We start from the raw sequence: 27,745 nt of genomic DNA, 5'->3' as shown, positions 1-27,745 counted from the left end.
AATATACTTTGAGAACTCACTTTTAATAAATTTAAATAGTATATTGTAAACTCACTACTTCTGAAGGAAAAAATGTGCCGTCCAAAGAGTTGACATCTATTGGGTTGATTTCAAATGATGAATATAGACAGATGCTGAAAGTGATCAACATTTAATTCAGAATTCTATCAAAATAGTTACAAACAATGTCGTCTTACAACTACATACATATTCACTACAACTAACATTACATCGTTAAATTTGACAAATTGAGAAAAGATAGTGAAATTACGAAACGTATTTTTATGAGTAAAAATCCTATAGCATTTGCTTCTTATCAAGTAACCGATTTGTGACACGTTCTTCAAAACGTAAAAGCAAATAGCGCCCCCAGTGATCGATTCGATATACAAACACATTCGTGTCGTTGATGGCGCCCTTGGTAGTACGTTGAGGCACTGCATACCTAAACACAAATATAGCTATGATCCCGTAGTCAATTCGACATCAGAGGCAATGACGTCAGTAGCGAAACTAGGATCACATGTTTTGCATCACTGCAAAACAATAGCACTGATGTATCACTGTAGATGGCTATCCTCTAGTATTTTACTATGACTGGAATTTAGAATATGTATGGAATTTAAGGGAATGCGGAATGAAGTCGTGATCTTTCCAGGACATATTGTTCTTCAGATTCATGTACTGGTGTGCTACTTCAAATCGGGTTATTGATAAGCTGTGTTACCACGGGAAATCATTTGGTTTTTACTTCAGTATGGTACAGCAATGACTATTATTCGTCTTTAATCGTCGTTACCGTTAAAATTAAATAAAAAAACATGCAACCCAATGTGAAACGTAAAAGTACGCACATTACAATACAATAAGTAATTTTTGTTTTATAATTCTAGTTTTATTTCGGATAGACGCTGGTGTTCACGGTAACTACATCATCCTACTCTCTAGTTGTCTTCCATCTTGACTCGATACACACCTAATACATAATGATAAAAAAACGGCTTCTTCAAATACCAAGGCACCCCTTGAACAAAATATATGCGTTATTGATTTTGACATCAAAATAATGGATAATCATTTGGCGGGCATGGCAATAACTTCAGCGCAGACAACAGAAAGAAGTACTACAACAACACTGTCAGGTGGTGCGTTTAGAGGGCGCTGTTGAGGTGTATAATCGTAGCAGCGTCTATCGGAAATAACCGTGTTTTTTCCATCGAAATTGTTTCAACCTGTTCTTCTGAATCCACAACGATGATAAAAACCTTTCTTCCTCACGTCACGCGATGATGTTATTAAAATATGAATCTCTTGAGTGTATCTTTAAAGTCACTGAGAAAAAAACAAATAATGTATAAAGTCAAGAAACACACAAACAAATGCAGTGTAAATGGAAATGTAAGCAGCTAATAAAAGCCGTTGTACATATTGTTCATTCAAATCATGCACCAATCATAACTACGAATTTTTCTAAATTTTGATATTGACAAATGAGGCCTATATATTTAGGTCGTATTCAGAGACATCACTTTATAATGGGAGGTTCGTTGCAACTTTCAAAATCAAAATTATACGGATTACCGTGCCTAATATATACGTTCTAGTTGTGGTGTGAAACCTATACATGTTTACCATTGTTTTTCACCAGCTGATTTGTTGTTGTATTTCCACCTCGAGTCTACCAATTAAGAAGCTAATCTATGACTGTATATACTTAGGACATAGAGACTAAGTGTTCTAAACTCGGTAAAACCCCGATAGCACAACGAGCCTGAAACTAATATAACGGGGTCCTACTTCATTACTTTGGGGAATTAATCATATTTAAATTTCATAATTAATAGTCGAAACAAGTTCATGAAAAAAATAGTGGAGCTATGTTCTTAAATTAGACTTGTTTACTTTGCAATTATTTATATTTATTTCTCTACTGATGGTGTATTTTTGTGACATTTTCTGCTTCTGAAATCTGCGGAGACTGTGAAGTCTCGAAGTGCATGGCATAATTTAAGACAAATAAAATGCAAACAATATTGAGAATATAGCGAATTATCTTTTTTTGCTGTAATAGTCTTGTGTATTCGGTAATTATGACAAATATCGTTGGTATGCACATGAAAAACATTTCGCTACGAATAATTCGTAATATATTCTGAATTTTTATGGCAAAAGCAGTTGTCTTCCGGATTAACGAAATAAAACGAAATAAATTCACAATGTCTAAAACGAAAAGTCTTTGTCGTATTATTGAAATACGTCTCTCGCTTTACGCGCATAAAAGTTGTCGTCTGAATGAAAATGGCATTGGCATTATTGTACAATGTGTTATCAATGTTATTAGCTTGGAACTATTTCAAGACGCCCACTGGCGTAAATTCCCCAAATTCTAATACATACAGCAGAATGTTTCGTCGTTGATATCTCAAAGAAAAATGTCAACTTTGTAATGCACCGGTAATAGGCTGGAAACGTACATCAAACCGCTAAAAGCATATACATTAGAAAACAACGGACGACAGTTATGACAGTAATTGAGATAAAACGTCATATCCGGTGGACATGCTCGTGTTCATTTGTATGGTATCGGTGTCAATTTCTAAGACGTCAGACAACCGTAATGGTATACGGGGGTATTCTTTACATTTTTCAGTGATCTCCATTTTGTTCCTATCCAAAACAACAATTTATTCTCATGTGTTCTGCTTTCTATCATTTGCATCGCTGAGATATTCGTAGAGTACGGGATTGTATTGGACAGCACTGTTTTACGTACTAATTTCAATTGAATTATTTGTTGCGTAGAAGGTAACTTACGATACTGTGAGCTAAACAGACAAGACATTTTATTTTACAAATTTTCAAACTTGGTGAACTAAAATTAGTTTAATCTACCCACTCCAGTAACACATATCAGCCAAGCTTTCGGATCTGAGTGAATCTCCGAACAAAAACGAAACCGGCGATGTTTATTTAAGATTTGTTTGACCTCAACATTAACAGAAACGTACATAGACAATTTAGCTAGAACATCCGCTCCAGCATGCTTTTATTATGTTATGAATTTCTTAGTAATTTAGGTAATTTGTTGTAATTGCAGCACAACCTCCATCATCAACTCTGGTTGTGTGCCAGCAGCTACATTCGTGTAACCACGTATTTCCTACGTCATATGTGCACGTCTTAAAAAAACAATGTGACCAGGTGCATGCGATTAAAGTACATTTTTCTTAAAAAACTGAATGCATAATAATTGAGGCACCGACTATACTGAAAGGGATTTCTGCACATCTGACTCATATTTGTTTAATTTGAACCACGTCCTCGTACAAGCATATTCATTGGTTCTGTTTAGCTCATATTATATAACACGACGAAAGCACGTTAACTCATAACATGTTAAAATAATTGTTCATTTATGCATATATTACCTTTCATTACTAGCTAATTAGTTCTAGTAAATAAGAGACCCTAAGACGATGCCTGTCAGTTTGCTTGACGTACGCAATTAGGCATGCAGCCAATTATGCTAATGTAGCTAATTAGGAATATATTCTCGTATATCAAGTTGTCGATGAATAACTAACTCTAATGTTGGCGTCTTTAATTACCGCCGGTCAATTACTAAAGAATACAAGATTAGACTTGTTCTAATCTAACTTAAGCTTAGTCGGTTGGATTAATAGATTAATAGAGAGGTTAGATTAAATAACATAAATTGTTCCATATTATAAAATTGAGGCATATTTCAGGTGTTATATGTTCGATTGTCTAATTCATAAAAAAGTTAACATATTTCGAATTTACATTAATAATTTAATAATAATTGTGATAAGCCCAGTATGCCTAAGGCACATGTCAGGACAATAAAGTCTTATCTTGTATTTTCCTCAGCGAGACTTATTGTATGAGCAACTAATTAAATTTAATTAAACATTAGAGAATTCTTCCTTTCTACATCTCGTTATTGCTCACATAGGGATACATGTTCTCTTTCTACCCAGAAGACAGCATGCGAGCATTTAATTATTATTCTCCCACGAACAATCGAAGAAAATATATATAACAAGCCATGCATGGCACAGTCCCGGTTGGTTATCAAATTATAAGGTATATAGTTTTGTTTATAGTAATATAGTTGGAACATAAACATGTCAGAGATATGGATTCAGAAGCTGATGCTTGATTGTGATTTGTTAACATTAAAATGTATCTGATCGTCAAACGAGTACTTGTCCATACTGAGGGATGTCGCTCTGGAACAGCATTACTTAGAAGAATGTCGGCCATTTTGAATATCTATGATATGATGTATAATGAATATATAAAATTTGAACATAATCAGTCAAAGTATGCCAGAACCGCATTCACTACAAAAAACTGGCCGCCAGTCAGCCATTTTGAATCTGATTTGAAAAACAAAATAAAGTGCACCAGGGACCCATACTGTTTAATGTATGTACCGAGTTTGAACAAAATCCATCCATAAATAACCGAGATTCAGTTCTGGAACTCCAGAAATGCTTGATTTTGGTGATTTTTTTGCACAAAAATGGCTGCGATTCGGCCGTCTTGATTGTGAAAGAAATTGATGTGCAGATGTAAAATTGTATGCATGATATATGTATGAAGTTTGAATGTAATCAGTCAAGGCATGTCTAAGATACAGGTTCGGACGCACACACATACGCACACACGCACGCACAGGGGTCATGCGTCCGAACGGGGACTAATAAAATACCCTAATAACAACGGGAGGTATGACCCGTTTAAGAACAAAAATATCGATTTCCAGAAGAGCGTCTATATAGGAATACATACATGCAAAGGAGTGGACGTTAAACGGGCTATTCAACACTCGAGTAGAACGCATGGATTCTGCACGGGGTAAGAACACACATACTAGTAATACTATTCGACATTATTGGCGCCAATTTTTCCAAACTATAATAATTTTAGACTGCAGTAAATCATTCAATTCTTCAGAATAAAGTTGATTAGATAAGATTGAATTGTTTTTCGTGCAGACAATTTATAGCAATTATTAAACACTCTGAGAAAATAAGCAGGTTTTTGTACGGAATCAATAATTCGGAGCTGTAGACCTCGTGTAAATAAAACTCGTTTGACATCAGTAGTTGAACCACACTACGTCATACATTTTAATTAACGAAGTTCCACAATGCGAAGGTATATTAAATTTAATAATTTACTGGAGGGCATATTAGATTTCTTATCAAATAAACTGTGCGAAAACGAGCAGATGTGAGTTCATATGTGTGTGTCACATCACCAGGCCACTGGGAATGAACTGAAATGTCAACTGTCATGCATGCTTGAATGTGGCTTCATTGCAATGAGCGGCCGTGGTAAGACTCGAGAAAATGTTTTGAGCTAAGTAACCAACGCACTGTAGAACATGACTCAGACCACTAAAAAAAATAGAGGAAATACGCGGACTTTCTTTTGGTAGGATGCGTGCCGCACTAACGCGTCTGTAACGTAATAACGGGATATCTGTTGTTATTTTACACGATAATACGACGGTTTTTCCATGCGAGGTCTTTTTTGAGTGAATTTGTCGATTGTGACGACGACTATTGTGAATGGGGCGCTACTGAAGACATTACAAAAACACACACGGCAGATAAATGCTTTAAGTACTTTCGGGAGACTAGTGTCTAAGGTCTGCCGTGGCACGCATCCCACAAACGTAGTCCCAATTCACACTTTGAACACTACGCTTTTCCAGTATGTACTTTTAAGCGCTTAAGGTTGTGTTTTTGTTTGACTGTGTGTCTCAAAGCTGATTGCCGATTCAGCGGTACTCCTGAGAGTACTGTCTGCCCCGCCTCCCAAACACGCTGTACTGAGTTGCAAGTATTAGGTTTGCGAGACATTTTTGAACCGAAAACAAATCACTAGGAGAGGCAACAACTCGAAACAGCCCGGAAATAATTTTACTAAATAACATAATAATAGTTATAATAATAATAATAGTTGGATATTCGTTATCTAAAACTGCAAACGTTTTCCAACTAACAACACAGAATTAATTTTATGGATGAATAAACTCATCAATACGCTTGCGCAGTGAATTACTGGAACGTACTCGGATTCAGCATACCATAGGAGGAAGCACTCTGTTAGCTTATTGACATGAGTATATCGCTATACATCATTAATATTAGAATATTAACTACGAGCACGCATGTATGTGTTTGTACCGGGCATGTATCTAGTTTCTTGACCGTGCACGCATCAACTGCAAAATCATCTTTATTCACCTCGCATCGCGTTGATGACACTAAATACTCATGGTTTTTCAAATTTGTTCGTCAGTGAAATGTTAGTACAGCAGATCACTAGCGGTATACACCCGTATACTTAACGTACTTGATGTGAATGTTGTGATAACGGTTAGGAAATTAGCATGCAATGTGTTTGGTAATAATAGTATACAAAACGAGTGAAACAAACTAACTAATTTAAATCTATTAATATTATACTAGCATATGATACGTGAAATGTCCCACCTGAGCGCAAATTTGAGCTTTATTGGCAGCGACATGAGATGAAAAATCGCGACTAATTGCCAGCGTTTGATATTTATGGGCGTAATTACATTCCCCATTCACACCTGCATAGACTTATTATGCAGGACGGTGTCTTTACGAGAAACTGACATAACATATAAACTCTCCGCAACGTTCATTTAACTAGAAAACTCTTTGTTTTCCAAATAGTGATAGATATGAAGATGCATATAAAACGTTGCTATAACGAATTGTGCAAGGCGAATAAAATTACAATGTAATATTTGATTCACGAGTATTGTCTAATTAGGCTACTCGTGTTCCCATGCCCTTCTACCTGAAAACTGTATTGAGCAGATTGAGCATTCTACACGTGCGTTATCACTGCATTACACTTTTGTGAAAATGTTATCACTAAATACAATTACAATGTACTGAGGATTATATTTATATACCAAAAAATAAGTACCAACGTAATATGCGTTTTAAAGTAAATATTGTTGGACAATTGTTATTCGTCTGCGGGAGATTGTGCTACGACTATATTATCCTTAACTTTGTTGGTGTCCTTCAAACTTGTTTCTGTACGTCAGTTATACGTACGGCTCGAAAGCGCTAATTTCGTTTGAATCACTGTAAATATTTCAAATAATTAGCGAAGTGTTACAAAAAAAAAATGTTGATTTCCCAGTGAATGACATATACAATTGACATAATGAGTAGATGTTGTGTCGGATAAAATATGCAAATCTAACACCAATGCTTAAATGCTTACTCTGTCAGAAAACTCATTTCATGTGTAATCCCTTTTGCAGTAGACAAAACGTGCAAGATATCCCTAACCATTGACATCGTTATCTTGTGTAATGATGAATTAATTCGATTTAGATGTGATATACAATGGTTCCTATTATAAACTACCCAAAATAATACTCGCGGGAATCTATGCATTCAGAGAACGTAACAATCTATTATTTCACGGTTTGTATTCAACGGTTACTGCACCCACACTAAAATGCTAAATAATCCAAATCATCAGAATAGATGAGGTTATGAGTATTTTATACATGCGAGACAATCAATATGCATGCTGTGAGTTAATCTTTCGAATGTTCCCATACTAAAAATCATGATTGATCGAGCAAGATGCACATGATGGGATAAATTGGAGAAACGTTCAATTGGATGTAATCAAACTCTTTTAGATTGCGTTCACTACGAGAGATACTCACAATATAATTATATTATTTGTTTAGTATGCATTCAATTTCAATCCCGAAATCGAAACAGTTATTGATTAGTTGTAGAGAAATATCGGAGTTTAGTACGAAGTAATTCATATATTGTTGGTGGATTTTAAATGAATATCAATTTATATTGACTTGTGTTGGGTGTAAAGTGTACAATGATTTTGAAAATGTCGACTCTGCTGAAGGAAAGTCAGGTATATTTGCGGAAAGAGTTTCCATAATGACCATAATGGTTGGTTACATACACATATAAAATAAATATTTTGGACATATTTTAGAATTTGGCTACCATGGATTATTAGTAGTAAATATATACTTAGTATCTACTATCAAAATGTGGCTTCAGTAATACTGCGATGTCATTTTTTTCTAGAAGTGGTGTAAATAAACTGAGAATATTAAAATCAAGATAAATTTCAATTAACGCTTGTTATGTTAAAAACAAAAGTTAAAGAAGCCAGAACATTTCACATTCAGATATATTAAGATATAAGTGTCCTATCTATAAACGATGCTAAATTAAATTACTGTATTTCAAAGATATTCCCAGCTAAACTTTACATTGACATAATCTGCTTCTTTGGCTTTATACATTCAATTTGATTCTAAGAATCAGTTTTCTGCCACATTGTATGACAATTGTTCACACCTTTCAGAAAAATTCCTTTCTTTCTGTCTTACCTGTGATGGTTATACATTTAGAACATTTTATTGCATGATTCATGCGAGATGGCATAAGGGCATTTTAGCCAGATTAACGAGAGAAAATTATAATAAACAATATGACTAGTTTAACAATAGAAGCAAGTAATAATTTGTTAGCGGATATTAGCGGTTGGTTTGAAGGATAATAGGCAAGCAATTTACAAGGTATTTGTATCAAAACACCAAAAATGTGGTAACACAACTTACAGGCAGCCATACTTGTTGAATTTTATCTCATTTCCAAGTCCGTTAAATTAGTCTAGTCTCTCGATATATCGTCCCGTGATGCGAAACATATATTACAAATTGATGACATGCTTAGCCCATTTACATCGATGCTTGTACTTAGATGACGGGGTCGAAGCCTTGGCTTTTCCCACGAGGCTCTACAAATTAAAATCCATCAAAAAGCCAAATGTCAAAGGTCATGCAAACTTCAGAATGTCAGATGTTACAAAAGTTAGCTAGCCATCCGCGATGACATTTTTTTTATATTTGCTGATAACGGTAATAACGTGATACGATAATTGAAATATTAATAGCGATCAGTACCCAAGGGAACTGTACATCGCTTTTATATTCATCCGGTTTTTTTACAATCAACGTTTTTGACAGGTACATTACGTGCCAATATATTCATAGACACTAATGGATTACATGTCTTGAGGATAAACTCGAAAAACTGGTGTCCGTTATCAAACACTCTTTCTTAAATTTGAAACGCTAAACCCCGCAAGGCAATAAAAACATTTCGTCTCGTGTTACTACGATATCTCGCACCTAATATATATGCCTTGAAACATAATAGTACATGCCATGTGGTAATCAATCCCTAGTAAATAAGCCTACTTGTTCGAAATACATTGTTGCTTTTAAATTCGAAATCAGTAAATGTGAGAGCCTGTTTGCGTCTCTTATCTGTGTATTTATTGCATAGGATAGGGCTATTTATCGTCTACATTGCGAGGTATTTAAATCAAATAGTCACTGGGAATAGACATTTGAGAATATTTAATGGTTATAGCAAAACTAGATAAAATATGTATATTTTTAATTGTATTGAATCTACGAGGTTTGTTTATTTTAAGTGTAATGAGTGTTATCCTTTTAAATTTTGAAATGCATCTGGTAATAAATAGCTTGATCACTCACCACAAGCTGAGTTTAACGGTTGGCTAATTGCATTGGGAAAATAAACAGTAGTGAAATATCATTGATCGAAGATGCGACTCTAAATCAATATCAAGGACAGTTATTTCCTGCTTAATTGAGGAAATCGAACACGCCAAATGAATCTATACAATTTGTTTCGATTTATGAATCGGCGTTTTTTATGAGCTATTGAGGCCATCAAACACGAAGTGATGCTCGCATTTTAGCAAGTCTAGCAGAATGGGTTCTTTGAATGACATCAACTGATCAGGTAAATCGCGAATTGAATCCCGAATCCCCAGAAATATTCACAAAGAACGCATTATTATTCAAGAACAGTTGATTAACTGCTTTTGGTTAGCGGCCAACACATTACAACAACTTCGTCTTCAAACATGACATTTTCATTCAAGCTTGAAAAGTTCAGTTGTCGCTCAGCGGCAACACTACCGACCCAAATAATATTTTAATCATATATTATATGTAATGTCTGTCTGTAAGTGGACATCCACATCTTTGAGTTTGAAAAATCAAATTTATTTCACGCTTACTATTGTCACACTACGACCATTCTGTGAGATTTGGTGTGCTTCCAGGTCCATAGTTGGCGTCTCAAACGATTGTCAAATTATTCATTTTAAATAATGCATTTCAAACAGAAGAGAGTGAACAGTCGATAAAATCATCTACAAATATACAGCATGTAAGTGACATAAGCCTTACCTTACCCTGCAACTATTGATTAATAAGACTGGTGTATCATTGTACTGTTCTGTGCAGCTTCTAAATTTGGAAGCTACACTCTTAAAGATGCAATATGGTTACACTGTGAGCATTGTTGTTCATATATTGTTATTCCTTCGCGTAAGCTTGAAATACACGGATCACTATAGCTTGCCCCAGTGAAATCATTAAAACGTGTGTGCCGGCATAACAGCAAGAAACATGGCGTCGCTCCACATGTAGGCAATGTACTGGTACAATTTGTCATCGCCTTTAGAACTTTTGCCTCAGCGGGAATAAGCTGTTACGTGATTCCCATTATTGACTGTGTTCCAAATGTCGGTTTAACGAAAACTACAATCACGTCGTTATCATTGCACGCCAAAAGGAATTATTAAATGAATAATACATATTAGTTAATACAAATATGGCAATAATACTCAATATCCATGTTGCATCTTCAAACAAACATACCGGAGTAAATACCTGTCATAGTCCTCTTCTCCCATGCACACATAACTTTTGTGCAATGGAGAGTAGTCGCATGCGAACGGCCACTGGCATTCACATTTCCATTTCATAAATCGGCTTCCACCCATACATGTTTCATGTTTGCCGAGCAAGTTACCGTCTTCACACTGAAACGGAACAGTTCAAGACATTAATAATCGTGGTAATGAAACAAATATCATACTAGTAGTTCATTTAGTAACAATTGCTTAGCCAGAACATCTATATTTTGTATCCAAGGAGCTCCGTAATATGGAAATTTCCTTTCATAAAAATAGAAAATTCAGCCTAGCCACATGAGTTTAAATTTATGACTGATACCATAACGAAAACGACGTAATTAAAGATACAGCAAGCACACAATGCAATGCACAATATAAACGGAGCAACTAAGGTTTATTTATCTAATTGCAAAAAGTATAATTTAAGCCCCATTTGCATACCACATGATATTAAAATGACCATTTTAATTGATGTCGAAATATTTCAGTCATCAAAGGCTCTACCCACAGTGCTTGATGATTTATAGTGGTAAGCCTTGGTAATTATTTATTACATGTTATTCGATATAACCTCATCCTTGACCAACTTGAGGTTTTAAAATAATTGATGTACATCTCCCCGTCAACTTCACACGTTGTCTAAAGCTGAAAGCCCTAGTCAAGGTGCAACATGTGATTCGCAGTAGCGGTTTACATGTTATGTACAGTTATGTAGCAATACATCCATTGCAAGTTATGTGCAGGTAACTGTAGCGATTACACTATACACATAAATACAACTGTAGTAATAACACATACTGTGGATGTAATGCTTTTTGTAAAACTATGAGGCGGCTTCGACCTCGTGAATTTTAAAAGGAACTGACTGTAAATGTTGGTGTCATGGACAAACATACCGCGGTTACTGGTGCGAATAATTATGACACTGAACTTACGGCCATAACAGAGGGTCCCATGATCAAATGCAGTATACCCTCTAAATGATCCGTTTGCATTATAGATATATGTATATCCTCATTTTGAACAAATAACATTTGAACAATGCCATATGCTATGATGACATTATACTGTAAAATGTCATTTTATCTAGTTTAGCTAACCTGTAATTTTGTTAATTCAAGATGTCGCTAATATAGACTAAAGTATACTCCCGCAATTAGATTGTTGGCATTTTAGCTAAATAAGGATTTTGTTAATTCATGAGTCAAATTCACTAAAATGGCATGTAGCTAATTCAATGTGTTTTACAGTATACACGATAAAGGCTTTGTCGGGTTCTTAAACTTGTCGAGTAGATTTTCGTCAGTGCAAGTGTACAGATATAGTTATCAGACATCTTTCTTATCTCTCACTGACTCCATTGAATTTACAGGAATTCCATTATAATATCAATGCTTAAAGCAAACAATTATGAGTTGAAACTAAATTTTCTGTCGTTTAAATAATTTTTCCGATTTGTTACGATGATTATGAGTACGATTGGTTATAACAGTGTATATATGTGTGTCGTATTTGTGAAAGTACTACAGGCAGTTTGTATAGTATTTGATGCTTTGTCTTCTCAACAATTGGAAGTGAACACGAGTTTGCATATGACCATAATCAATTGCCTGAAATGAACAATAAACTGAAATACACATCGAATACATTGTCATTATTTTAGAATGAATGAAGTGAATTGTAACGCAGTCAATCGCAGCTATATACAGCAATGTATACTGGATAGTCAATATTCAATACAACTGACAATCTGAGCAGTGTGTTGTTTTTCTTTTGTTAAATTCAGTTATATATAATATGTTCAGTTATATATAATATGTTCAGTTATATATAAAGTTGCATTGTGCGAAAATGATAAAATAACTCTCCGCGTCGGTATTTGAATCAAATCAAATCCTTGGAGTTATCGAATCAATAGTGAACCACGTGACATTCCGTTTTTTTTTAGTTTTTGAAAAAAAAAACGAATTGTCTGCAATGTCATATTTGTTTCAGTAACGCGAATTATTTGCATTCAAGTATTGATAACAAGTATTTTCCTTGTCGTGCTTCCTATCCGATGAAAAACTCAACGCTGATACATTGGACCGATAATGTTAATATACTATACCCGAATGCATGACCTTATATTCATTGGTTAATTTTGTCTATTTTGCCACTGTGTTCATTTGTATATCGCACGCTCTATCTGCATGATGTATACCCTAACGACCTGCTTACCTAATATACCGTGACATCACTTCCTGTTATAACCTATACTTCACAGTTCATTTACTATAATGTAAATGAGTGTAGGATAATTATCTGTCCTGTCAACATCAGTCAACTAGCATGACATGATGAATCATCTTATATGTGTAATCGTAATAGTAACTGATCTATTCCCAATTACGATACATCATATTACATGATGTTACAATGCCCCTATGGGACTTGGACGTGATGTATTAGTTTTCAGTGATATAACTCATGTTTTTTTTACTTCGATGTACGTTATGTTTTTTTGTACATCGTTTCGGACGATTAGATGTTCTACCCAATAGACTGCTTTAGCCTTGGTTAATTACAGAACATTAGAGGAGCCATTGTAGATCATACACACAGCCATGTTTACTTTATACAGAGAGACGACGGCGTTATGTTCGACTTTAAGCCTATAATCATGTTTGGTATCGAATGATTGTTTCAAAGTTGGACTAAAAACCCGCAGCAAGTAAATACGGGTTTGTTAATATATGATGTGATAACTGATTTGACTTGTTATCACGTCGAATATTCGAATTATGCTTGTCCATCTAGTCATTACAAGTGCGTACTCATTACACGCTATGTCAAGCTGTCTGTATGGGACAGTGCGACGTGGCGTAATAGAGAGCGCATTTGCCGATCGAGTTGTGAGTTAGATTATTAATTGCAATAAATTGTATTATACCTTTTTACATTTATTGTAATATCTACTGTTGTGAGAATTTGATTGGGGTTTAAACCAGGTAAAGACATTTTCGGACCAAACCTGTTCATCATTGAATATTACTTTTTATTACCATAGATTCTGAAGCTGCGAATTACATATACAATTTAATTATAGATATGCATCAAGCATTTAATGAAAAAAGTAAACGATACACCACTTTCCAGGCTTAAACACGTATTGAATTTCGAGATAGTTTCAATATTATAATTGGCTTGCTCTATTTAATAACGGAGTACGACAGGTGCATGGCTAGCGGTAAATGAACAATTTAGAGCTTGATTTGTGTATGGCATATCTCGATAGCCCCGTGACCTCGCTAATATGGCATGCGTAGCTTAGTAATTACGAGAAAGGGCATGAATTGATTAAAGCCAATACACAAATCCGGTTTCAGAATAGTGAATCCATTAGTAAGCGCCTAACATTTCCCTTGTCCTTAATTGGTGAATATTGTCGTTTCTCTCAGATCGAAAGTCACAATAACGAAATTATCATTGAATTGTGAGCGTTTTATCAAGTCTAACAAATTAACTTATTTCTGAAGGCTAATAGACAAACAAGCACCGACTCAGGGTCAATGAACAAGAAATGTATCGATCTTTTTTTTTATTTATGAGATGAAACCGGAATGCTAAGTCATTTAGTTTCATAAACTCTTTTATAGTGTATTTGTTGGAGGACTAAATGTTTTAGTTACCACTGGTTATTTACTTACAAATTGTTATTTTCAAGACGTTTAAAGCAGAGTTTTAAAGAGTGGTGGTCGTCGCGCCACGCATGCGCGAGATGTGGAAATCATATAAACAAAGGTGGCGACTTTGACTGTTTTGTAGATCAACGAGTACAATCTGAGAGATTATCAAGCTTTTGGTGATTGGAAGGTATTGAACGAGTCACCGGCGATAGTTTGTGCAAGTTGCGCCTGAATCAAACAAAACTCGTACTCGTGATTTCATCAGAAAAGCGCATTGGATCACGTGAAAATCAATGTTTATCAACACAAACGTTGTGACAACAACTGCCCTTTAATTTTATTCAATTCAGTATAACTTGGATCTAAGCGTTTTCAGTACATATTACGTGCACCTTTTGAGAATTATATGATACAACTGGCTACAATTCAGTATTATACAGACTTAACATTGTTATATGTAAAATGTCGTCATCAATATGAGATAATAAGTCAAGAATTTATGATGAAATTATTCATGCAGAGCAGAGCATGTCATTAGTTATGTTTGGTTACGCATGCGTTAGTCGTGGTCGCCTAAAGCCACTGTTGAGGTAAAGAAATAGAAGTTCCATCACAGACCTGGAATATATCTGTAATGTTGCATCCCCTCTTACGTAGAGATTTCAAATTGAGATTACAGGCACATCCCTCGTTGACGCGTAATGGTTTTCAAATCCCATGACATTACACCCCCTAATTACCAACTGAATGTCAAGAGTCTTTTTTGTTCCCATCATCCGCCGACGTAAACCATAAAACTAAAACGTGGATGCCGCCAGAAATATTATCCATAAAATGTAAATATGAAACAAACATAGCGATATTTTAGGCCATTTCCTGTAATTGACAGTATGAAATTGGAATTCTATTTGCTTGAGTTTGGGTAATTGATTTCAACCAATAATTCTGCGCTAGAATAATAAAACTTGATGAAGTTATCGGCGTCATATTTCTGTCATATTTGTTCAAGTTGGTGGAAAATGAAATTGAAATTAGTATATCATTCATAGAATCTGAATACGTGTCACTGCAATAACATCAATGGAAGCTAAACCACGGCACGGCTTGATGAACTACAGCCGCCAATTAGTCATGCCGTACCCGCTCTGTATAATTAATCCGACGAATATGCGGGTTATATTTTATCACGTGGTTTACATACTAATACATTTACAGTAGATCTAACGAACACGTGACAGAGGTTACTATCACTGTTATATTCACGCTTCACGTTGCTAATGGAACGCCAGGCGTCAAAGATTAGTAAAGTCAACTTCATTTTATACGCATAGTCACATCATACGGCAAACGCAATCAGTTGAAAGCGCTAAGAGTGAAGTACAAATACATTTACGACAATGTGTATATTACAAAACCATGTAAAGAAACATTGGCTTTAGGTAAAACGACATTAAACACACTCCCAACACACCAAATAAGCTCTATCTTATATTTATAATCAGTATATGTGATTTGTAACTTTCATAAGTAGAAAGTTTATTCCATATGCGAGTATAATCTTCCTTTCAAATGGCATATTTACATTGTGTCGTCGACGAATTATTGCAAAGGTTAGCTACTTGCAGAGAGCACGATTGTTCCTAAATCTATAATCTAAGTTACGCGATATTTTGAAATTGATATTGATGGCGAAATCATATCCACACTGCGTGCTTAGAAATGCATGGTTGATGAATAATAGCCCGTAATTGTGATTTACGACCATGTTGTTAAGTTGGCCAAAAACTATATATAATATAATTTAAAATTTATTATGTGAATTATTTCAAGCAATCGTCTCTTGTTATTGGCAGCATAAAAAGTGGACTTTATCCAGAAGAGACTCATTTGGTTTGCGTCTCACTGCAATTACTTTAGTTCTTGTTAAATACAGCAACCTAAATGCCGAGAACTATGGATGCAAACATCGAATCATCGATCCCGTATTAATAATAAGAGGAGTACATGCGACCTATCATTAACGCAGACACTCCTATGCAAAAATGAAAACGAGAACTGAGTGTTGAACCACACAGTATGCGCTAAATCCGAACACTAATCCACCACCACTTTGTAAATAGCCATGATCCCATCACATATAAATAACTACAGAAGTATTAAAATCAAATGCACACACAACTCTGGTGACTTGTGATCTCTAGTATTCATATTGCGATAACGTTACTTGATAGTTAGTGCTGTGCAACCCACGGATAGGACGTGTTTAATATAACTATCACCTGATATAGAAAGCACCGTGTATTATTTCTTATCTGTTGTCAACATGGTTAAATGGGTCATTTAATTATTTTGTTAACTGAATGTATATATGTATTCATATATATTTCGTATCATCATCGCTATATGTTACTATTTTACATAATTAATACATCTTACTACTTTTAAATACGGGTAAAATGTTATCACATGTATCATCAATAGATGTATTAATTCATTTTATACAATAATTAATATTAAGTCAGTAAGTGACATTTTGTTAAAAACATCACAATTTATTTCTCATGATAAGGAGCGATGACTAATGCTGATTTGACAGTATGCAGTAGCAATCTTCTAAATGAAAAGATATGGAGGGAATAGTATACCATATATTAGAACTTACATAGTGTAATTGACGGGGCCGTCACGGTGATAACGCTTGAAAGATCACAGTAAAAAAAAAACGCTCAATGTGTCTGGTTGATATCGAATACAGTTTAGACAACTTTAACATAACATCTAGGTTACTGGCTTGCAACAATGTGTTGATGGTACGCACCTTTTAACGGGCGCTATTTATCTACCACTAACAATACAGCTGCTTCCAATTCTATTAGAATTAACGATTTAAAACCAACATACTCAACTGAATTAACACAAACAACAGTAGCAATTGCCTTTCACGATGCCAACAAGCTTAAGGCTAGTACATTACTTGTATCTGACCCTATCTGACCCTCACACAAATGCCAACGCCGGTAGAATCGTATAGTTATGAATGTCAATGTAACTGATTCTAACATTAGTCAATGTTTTGTCGATCTCAAAATGTAAAAACTATAAGAGATGATTGACGTCATAAAAGCTCTATTTGAAAAAAAACTGTACCTCCGAGGTAACGTGAGGTGCTTGCTGCGAGGTGCGCACGCACATTGCCCTGTCGGGTGGCTGGCGCTGAACAGATTAATTTTGTTAAAATATCATCATTCTGTAGCTTCTAACAATATTGAAAGAGGCAGTTATTCCTTAATAGTCTTATTCTTGCATGGAGGATTTCTTTCAATTTACAGCCGTATGTGTTATCGCGCATAGACACAGTTATAGAACAATCAAAGAAGCAGTAAATCTCCTATTGTGTCAACGATTAGGCTACAATGCATTTAGTTTTCAATTACTGTTCTATAAATTCAAACATTTATTTGTCATATTGGGAACTTTGTTGTTTTACTGTAAATGCCGCGGGTATATTCCTACCTCTACTTCATTCACCCTGACGAATTTATAGCGTTACAATTTGGAAGTAACCAATATAATGTCTGTCGCTTTTTATGAGAAACTGGCGAACGGAGTCGTTAATCGCAATTACAGATTACAGGTGAGCATTGTGTACCGAAACAAAAAGGCAAATATTGACGACCGACTCCGTGGTAACAATTCAACTTGAAGGCACTTCTACTAGGTCGTAATTATTAATCAAGTTTAATGAATCTTAAGCTAGAATCTCCGTCACAAAACACATTCCCGTTTATGTAGCATACTTTTACTTACAATTTGCGTGGTCTAATGCAGATTTCGGGATATCGCACGAGTATTGAAATAAGAAATCACTGTGACAGTGAAATTAATTGTCTTTTGTTTTCGACCATACTTATTTCAATATGTTCGTTGATATATACACATTGAATAACAGTTCATTATGGCCGTGGTTGGTCAAGAATTCATATAAGTAACTCGTGTGTTGGACTACATGACAGGCCTATACGGACAATCTCGCTTTGGGTTGGTATTCAACAGGTAGTTTTACATGTGAAATTGTCTATTAAATAGTAAATGAGCCACGACTTGCGCCCATCCATGCATTGCACGCTTTTGTTCCAGACCAGTTCATGTATATTCACTATTTAAAAGCTCGATCAATAATGCAAAAGAGTCGTTAATTTAATAGCATTATTCAATTCATTCGTTGTCACTTACAATCCCTGGCAATTTATTCATTTATGACAGTATGAATATTTAAAAGCATCTATTAATCAGCGATGTGTTTCGAGGTCAAAACATATGCATGTCTTTGTACAAGTATCACAATGGTCCCACGTTCACATTCGTTTTATGACTATCATGGCTGTACATAGTGTGAGTGAGTTTCCATTGACAAGATGAATTTACATATTGACGTTCTATCAAAAGTCGTCAGTTCAAATCACTCGTGTAATACAAAGTCGTCAATGATTTACAACACAATTAAAATTGTTATCAAGGCATGGGGTCACACTGAGAGAACACTCCTTAGAAAATGGCAATGTATTGTATTTATCATGAATAGGGTTTAACAAAAACAAGTCAGTTTCGAAGTGACGGACTGACATACGCAACACTTTTCCTGAAGGACAATTTCTTTGAAACAAGTCATGCATTTTTTATATGCTTTTAGTTATCTGGCTGTGGATAGATATTCCTATATTGTATGGCAACGATATGCAAATATTAATCACTTGATTCATGTGTGAAGAACAAGCCTTCCTCGTCCATAAATCATGAACAAAAAAAACTGTTGGTCAAAGGAACATACTCAAAAACTAAAGAGCATGAACCTCGGAAATATTGACTACCTGCAAGCCAGTGCATTTGTGACATTACCCAGTATTACGCTGATATGAACGCAAGATTACGAGTTATATATATAGATTTAGTTACCGGGTACAACTAAAGCTGGTGTAACTTAGAACATGATAATTATCTCCGGTTTGATTCGAGAGTGCCTTTAACTATTCTGTGCATCAATATTAAACGTTAGAACAGTATTATACGACTGTTCTTATAATTTGTAATTATTTCGATCTGTTTCACAAGAAGGTATATGCGATATCAAGAGAGTATGCATACATTTACCATACCGGTAATCACACGTTTTCCATATTGCCGAAAGCAGCAGCTTATTACATACTCATAGTATATCATTTTCATTGATTCAAACCTGTCAGCCACAATAAACATTCAACACACTTGCTACATTTGGAATCTATAATTTGAATATTCATGAGTGTATGCAGTAGCACAAATTGATGTTTATAGTCGCGAGCGGGGTTCGGCGCCGAAACGTTTATTTAAAAATTTCAATTTCTTCAAAAATGTTCGCCCGTAATTTGCAAAGACATGCAAAATAGTGCTATAAACTGTTTCATTTCTACTCACAAAACATAATGTGTCGTAATCAACAAGTGTCGTAAAACGGTCATAGTTTACGACCTTGAATTATACATACCATATAATACCGATGCTAACATTGGCTAGATTTGCCCTCATTTTATCCGTATTTCAAGGTAGTAAGATGTATTAATTATTTAAAATAGTAACATATAGCGATGATGATACGAAATAAATATAAATACATATACACATTCAGTTAACAAAATAATTAAATGATCCATTTAACAATGTTGACATCTGATAGGAAATAATATACGGTGCTTTCTATATCACTATATCAGATAATAGTTATATTCTATCGGACCCAGAATTAACAAACTGACTGAAAGTGTTAGTAACAGATATAGTAGTATAAATACATCCATTGTTATACGACCATGTATCTACTAAATTAATGTAACAAATATTCACGTGGTATAATTAGTTGCGCTTTGGTAATTGTCATGTAAATAAGATGGCTCAGATAGGTATAATCCTCAAGTTATCATATCACAGTATAAAACGAGCATACATGGTTGATAAAAAATAATTTTCAAATAATCTGATGTAGGTAATTTCAGAAATCCTTGCAACTGAATATAGATTACCATTTAACAGACTCGGTGTCCCTATAATCTTGATTGACAATTTAATTATAAATCTAATTAACGTTATAATCAAGTCATTCATAGCATTTTGTCATATAATGAGTTAAACTGCTAAAAAGCCATGTCATTTACCGTCTTCTTTCAGTAATGTCACATATAACTTAGCGCATGTATGACATCAATGTATACACACAGAACGAAGTCGTGTTTTGCTATTTTATATTGCGCTACGTCGTGTCCCGAAAGTCACTCTGTCCTACATGTACATACATGATGGCTCTCAGCGCCGTGAAACCGATAAAAGAAGAAGTATTACGGTACATCGCTATCTAGTATGCAGATGATAAGATTGAATACCTCATGGTATTCGAATAATAATCAACTGCCAGATGAAGGTACCATTCTTACGTTTTATTCCCTGTGAATTAACTAAAGTTTGTATTTTTTTAATAATTTCTATTAGTATTCTACCTTTTTTTCTTATTGGATTGATTAGCCGCATTGTGGATAACGTCAATATATGAAATAATGATTAAGTTCATAGCGGACAATCCATCATGAATTTACAGTTGTCAACATAATTCATGAATGTGGAGGCTAAGAAGAGGCAAAATCCGTTTAATGTTAAATAGACTTACCGGAATACCTTTAGATCCAGAGTTTCCCTGTAAAGCAGCAAAGAAAAACAAAATGGATCAATATCGCTTTCCTACAAGTAAATTTAAACTAACCAGACATTAGAGTCAAAATGAAGCATTAATCGGAGTATGTGCATACCATTGCAGTAGTTTGCTCATTTAGTGTTTCATTTAAAGTCAAATTACATACATAAGACGCGAATAAGCTTATTTGACAAACAATCACGAACATGAATTGTGAAGCAATTTTGTTTGATTGCAAGTTACACGCAATATATATACATGACATTAGGGATAAAGCTTAGGAAGTAGTGTCAAAGGAATGATAATGGCAATGTACATGCACGAACTGTGTAGGAAAAAGCATAAACGTGATAATAATACGATACAAATATGTAACCTATGGCAACATTGTTTTGTGATTGTTCAATTCACTGAGCTGAAGTCTTACAATGCTTATTACAATACGAAACGGTTTTCAATTTGAAGAATTAATATTCCAAGCTCATGCAACCGTATGGTATGTGTTATGTATGCTAAATCTGTTTCAATAGTAATACATATATATAACCTGTTATGCTATTCAATTCTCTGCTAAATACACCTGTGTAATTAACCAGCTAATTGCGGAATGGACAACGGTTCAGAGATATACAATATACACAAGGGCAACGAATGAATAACGCTAGCAATGTTACTCGTAAAATGAACATTTGGAAACATTGATACATCACGTAATAATACAACTTTTAAACACAGACTTAAATAATTATTCTGTTGAATTTTCAACAACAAGTTGCTATTTTTCATTTGTGTGCGTTGTTTGTCAAAAGCCTTGTCCGCTTAGTTAGAATAATAGTTACACGTTGTCTTGTTAATTCTGCCGGTGGTTCGAAAGTACAAAGACGAATACTCAATTATTAATCGTGGCATTCTTTAAGATACTAGTAATTATTTTGCTTAAATTACAGACATTCATATTACGGAGAATGTTTCTCATGAAATAACAATATGTAATTCTGATGATTATTCTCCGAGTACCGAAATAATAAGATCTTAGATATATTGCACGCTATTTTTAGATAATTTCTACCGCGATTGCATCACATATAATGTTACGTGAATGCAAATTTAATATTTGAATTAAATTGATTAACCTGAGCACAATCGATTAGAAAATTGAAACCGTTGAATGTATATTAAAGTATAAGCCAGTGGAAAATCTCACATACGCGAGACGTTGTGCGAAATTGAAAATATGGTGGGATATACTTACCACAAAATTACTCTCTGCATTTGAAAATAAAATCGCAATAGCGAGAATTGTAACAGCAAGTGCAAGCGACGTCCTCATTTTCAAAATGTCTGATGCAAGTCTAAACTTATGCAAAGTTACAAATGTTGATGTTCCACCTCCTGCTCTGTGCAATGCTATGACTACTAACTCTAACTGCCGTTTTTTTTTATAAATTCTGTTATTGGTTTTTAAAGTCGACAATTAAATATCAGCCTCCTATTGGACAAAACACTGTGGGGGCATACATGATTCATGAGTATCCCCTAGGTGAGCATACTTTATCAGGCACCATTAATATTAATAACACCACCTAACGTGGTTATAAAATATACATATTCCGTACTGGAAAGCACTTGCCGCGATGCATACATATGGACGAAGATTACGACAATACAAACAGTCCTGGGTGTTTTCACGCTGACACTTTTTATTATTCGTCTTTACATTTTGTGAAAGCGTTTGTGTTCTAGGCTCGGATTAATAGATAAGTAGTTGGAGAGCAGCGCGGGAGTGACTCATTGTGTTCATCTTTAATAAGGATGAATTGACCGAAACGTCCCCTTTTAAAATGCATTACTTTGGACCAACTAGTGTCATAATCATTAGTGGAAACTGGCTGTCTCCCTGTTGCCACAGTTGCTCATTCTACCGAGAGTCTTGACAACTACCCCTCGCACCAGGGACACCTATTTAATCTGCATCAGTTGCATTTAATAAGTGTGTGTTATCATTATATTTCGTCTTGTATAACTCACTTAAGGATTCTAGTAAGTTGATGAGCGTTGACACTATAATTGCATTGTATACATGCGATACACCGAGCGGGTATATCATAAATTCAATCGCAGATCATTAAAATAACGTGATTGAAGACACAGCATTCAATATACTAATTACCACTATTTGTACGATTCGACTGTAACCAGATAAATTAGGAGAGACAAACACACACAACAATGGCGAATATACTCTAGCACGTTTCTAATCAGTGGCACAAAGGTAGGATTCTACCGATGTGACGTTCGCATTTAATCGTGTGTAGTTTCACAGGTGCTGCTCCTCCATAGCCGGCGTTGTTCGATGACACATTCATTAATATGTGTCTGGGTTTACCAAGAGCAGTGGATCATTCGCCACGCAGCCATAAATTAACTTCTATAAACTAAAGTACGTATAAATAATTAGAGAGACGTTTGAATAAAAAGTGCTCAATCATCACCTGATATTTGAGAAATGCAAATATTATAGACAAAACTGCTCCATAACAAACTGCGTAACTAAAATGGGTTTTGATTCCATGGACCATGTTGCATGTAGGTTAACACGCTGATTCTTACATTCAGTAAAATAAGTACTTAAAGGGCGCATCGTATCGTGTTCGATATGGGACTCATAGCGACGCATACAACGCGTGTAAAATACATTGTTTGTTTACACGAAATTCGAGCACGCGCTGCACAACGACCACCGCGCTTCAATAAACAGGATCACTTTTATATTCCGTAGTCAGTGTCGTAGCTAACTAGGTAACCTACTAATCTACTAACATTCAGCTGATATCTACTGATGGTTTACGTGGCCAAAGAATTCGTACAGTCCGAATTAATGCGCTGGTATGACGTAGCTAACAATGATCTAATCCTTGTACAACACCTAAACCTTAGAACGTTGCCGTGATACCTGATTGAGTTTGATAAGAATGGTATGTATTGCGCATGGTAAACTATTTTGAGCTGGGGTGACTTGTATTATCTCCTTGACAATTGTCCCAAAAAAATGAATAGACTTGTAAATTGCATCTATCAGTGTGGATACAGATGGTTCTTTTTTAATTCGAATCTTGCCAATGAATTTAAATCGTGACTTCTTGGTGATTTAAAAATAATGTGCATTTGTACTCTGAAATGTGCATTGCATGGCATACACCCTCAACAAGTGAAGGATGGATATTCTGCAATGGTAAAAACGTATATGTTATTCATCTTGTGGCTATAAACGGCAAGCGAGGGTATTTGGTGGCGAATATATCTCCCCGGCAAATATGCAAATTCTACCAAAGAGGTCTTATATCTGCTACCAAATACTCGAGCGTACCGTTTGTAACCTCATAATAACACTCGACACAGGAAATACGATTCAATTCTCCCAACGTCTTTTTTTGGATTATACTACTATATCGGTAAGAGGTGATGAAGAGCTATGCTCCACTGCTCTGTATTTACAATATTGTATAATGTAAAACAATTCCCGTTTAAATATAGGATATTTGCATAAGGCGTTGGATGTACATAATATGTTATAAATGAGCCACCAAGACAACGCCCCCACACTGCATGATCAGAAACCCAATGTCAACGCCTACGTACGCCCTTCGTAGACGAATATTTATTGACTGGTGAGCTGACATTTCTTCTATACAGAAGATGACTGACAAGCACGCCTTAATAAATCCTCTCTTGATTTCCTTAAGGATAAAGCGCCTTTGTCGACGACATGCCGGTATTTACCCAGTCATAACGAAGGATACTAAATATATCTCGTTTCGTTCCTTGCTCTCATTTTAGTAACCCTGCTTATAATATAAGCATTCAACATTCATAATAATGTTGATGTTTCCAAGAATATATTAAAAGCATTGAAAACGATTTCAAGTAACGTAGTATAGGATATAAAATAGAGTCACCTTAATATAAGCGTTGAGCAGATTCACAAATATTCATGAAAATTTGTCCTGAACTTTGTACGATATTATGCCCACGAACAAATAAATAAACACACACCGACAATGTCTTCGCAACAATTCGAAACTTAACTAAGCAATGAAGCCACTGTACGGTATATGGAAATGAATTGAGAAAAATATACGTTTTTCTTTGAACATTGGTTGAAATTGTCAAATGCGTTTACCGTGTCATTTTGTTATGACATGGTAACTATCTGTTACTAGTCTTAATAAGTCTGAACCACAGTTCCACTCAACAAATGAATACACATAAAATATAAACATAAATTCTCTTCTAATAAAAACAAAGAATTAATCGATGTAAACGTATTTCATTTGGTTTATATTATTGGTCATAACCCACTGAACCGAAATAAAGTGGCAGTATGCTGAAAACATGTTTATCTCACTGCAACACTAAAATTGAAATATAGCTGCAAGCAGCAATGCTGGGCTTGGCTCAATAGGCAATTGAACCGATGTTGCTATGACTATGTCAGTGGTTGTTAAGAAACTTATAATGTGTAATCAAAGTATAAACGGTATGTGTCAAGAAATTATGATTTTATTTGTTTGAAATGGTAGCATTTGGTTACTATAGATGTATAGTATTGTGGAAAATAATGTTTATATTCACCAAAATGCTTTGTTCTTGTGAGTTGCTATGGACTCATATGTGTCATGCGATTCTTAGCATTGTATCATGAGAGAGCCATTTTTAAGGATGGTTGCCAAGGTCGTAGTTCTTGACCATGTTATGATGTAATGCAAAAACGATCTTTGAAAATAAGTATACGCCAAATTATGGTGGGTTGAAAGAGAACCCCATGAAAAAATAAACTCATAATACCACTAGAAAACACATTTCTGTTATTAGACAATTATTACAAAATATTTACAAGGCATCGAAATCAAAATTAATTTACATAGAGTTTGGAAGGAAAGAATCTGAAATACATGGTAATACAACACCCTAGCACAAAACCTCTGAGTAGCATATTTTTGAGAAAAATGCAAAGAATTTTCAAAATATCACATCAAGTTTGAAATTCACCCTCCTGTCTTTTCCATCTCCCAGACTCGACGAACAATAGCACCAAAACTCAGCTAAACAGACTATGCAGTTTTCCATGTGAAGTTTGATGTACAATCACATAGTCTTCAACATTCGGACCCCAATATTTCATACACTGTCGAGCAATTCGTAACAATACAACTCGCCACAATCAAATTTGCTAAAGGTAGATTGAACGGTTTTACAACCAAAATAATTTACAGGAAGAAAAAATTATATATGAAAAGTGACAATCAGAACAAAAGAAATAATTTGTGGACGTCACATGCATATTGCCACCCAAGCATAAATATACAATCACAATCTACATTCAGATTAATTTCTGTTGCAAATGAATTCTACGTTTTCGTGAAAAGAGTGTTTTTAATCTTCACATTCACGACGAAACATATACTTGAACTGAAATATTAGATGTTTACATTAATTGGTAATTATTCAATAGAACTTTAGATTAAACTGACATGCTAATTTATATGCTAATTATACACAGCGGAAATGAGCTGTCATTAGTAGGTGTCATTAACTTTTCTACAGTCATCCAATTATATCATCATTATACTTTGATTTAACAAGTTATATTCCTCTGTGTGGTACTGTGAATGAGACATTGAACAAAGAATCAAAATAGTGGGTACATTTCCTGGAAATATTTCTGATTTATCACTCTGTTTAACAATATCAACTATCAACTATCCACTTACTATTCAATAATCATGTCAAATTGAATGTAAGTCGGTCTGATTATTTGATTTCTCAATTATTGTAGCTATTTCGTAGTTCTTTCCTAGTAGTATTTAGAAATTTCGGTCATCTTGTTCTAAATATAGTAATGTACATCTTGTGTTAAAATATGTAAAGAATATATGTGAAACACGCATAAGGAGAAAAATGGGCACAGAGCTGCGAGATGAAAATAACATATACTTCCGCGGTATGCGAGACATTAATATTAGGCACTGTTGAACTCTCGTTGCTGATAATGTTTCCAATCTGATGCGCTGATTTTGATGTACCCGACATTTTTTGCGTAATATAAAATGAATAGTGGTATACTAAAAAACCATACCGTATCAGATAATTTTACAAGCAATGTTATAGACTGATACATCAGTTGGGTGTTATGTCGGTATAGTAATGATCATTCTCAAACACAGGAATTCGATGTTTGAACTCACATACTAAAATGTTTTTGTTTTTTCCCCAAGTTAAAAGTTTTTTTGTTTTTGTTTTTTGACATGTTTGTCATTACTCATAAACAAAAAATACAGAAATTAAAGAAATAAATACAGAAATAAACAGTAATTCACGCTTTGACAAAAAGAATTGACAATTTCCTTCATTATTATGCTATAACGCAAATTGAAGCGAAGATTTAGACAACATTTTTATTATTGTTTCATTGTTTCAAATTACATAT

The 27,745-nt window shown here is 34.7% G+C and overlaps 1 protein-coding gene across 3 annotated transcripts; it reads right to left on the bottom strand.

The window, feature by feature from the left end:
• Positions 1-873: 873 nt before the first annotated feature.
• Positions 874-22,671, bottom strand: LOC100370100 (uncharacterized). Of its 3 annotated transcripts, XR_014929588.1 has the most exons (5): positions 22,511-22,671; positions 21,235-21,261; positions 10,850-11,001; positions 8,696-8,874; positions 1,121-1,332 (listed from the first exon to the last, which is right to left on the bottom strand). XR_014929588.1 is itself a non-coding variant. In XM_078007764.2 (4 exons), the coding sequence occupies exons 1-4, from the start codon at positions 22,586-22,588 to the stop codon at positions 1,296-1,298; spliced, it is 294 nt and encodes a 97-aa protein (XP_077863890.2). In that variant the 5' UTR covers positions 22,589-22,671; the 3' UTR covers positions 874-1,295. The 3 variants fall into 3 exon arrangements, 2 of the variants coding, with proteins under 2 accessions (XP_077863890.2, XP_077863889.2); XM_078007764.2 differs by lacking the exon at positions 8,696-8,874 and having other exon boundaries at positions 874-1,332; XM_078007763.2 differs by lacking the exon at positions 8,696-8,874 and having other exon boundaries at positions 1,001-1,332; positions 10,838-11,001.
• Between the last annotated feature and the right edge of the window lie 5,074 nt (positions 22,672-27,745).

The sequence above is a fragment of the Saccoglossus kowalevskii genome, chromosome 5 (assembly GCF_978046115.1).
Source record: "Saccoglossus kowalevskii chromosome 5, keSacKowa6.1, whole genome shotgun sequence".
Taxonomy (NCBI): domain Eukaryota; kingdom Metazoa; phylum Hemichordata; class Enteropneusta; family Harrimaniidae; genus Saccoglossus; species Saccoglossus kowalevskii.
The sequence above is the reverse complement of the archived record's forward strand: the minus strand, read 5'-3'. Positions and strand labels throughout refer to the sequence as shown.

Excerpts from the sequence above, each read along its gene's own strand:
- LOC100370100 (XM_078007763.2), bottom strand. The coding sequence starts at position 22,588 with ATGAGGACGTCGCTTGCACTTGCTGTTACAATTCTCGCTATTGCGATT. Across the intron at positions 21,262-22,510 it reads ATGCAGAGAGTAATTTTGTG|GGAAACTCTGGATCTAAAGG; the intron begins GTAAGTATATCC and ends GCTGCTTTACAG. Across the intron at positions 11,002-21,234 it reads CTGGATCTAAAGGTATTCCG|TGTGAAGACGGTAACTTGCT; the intron begins GTAAGTCTATTT and ends GTTCCGTTTCAG.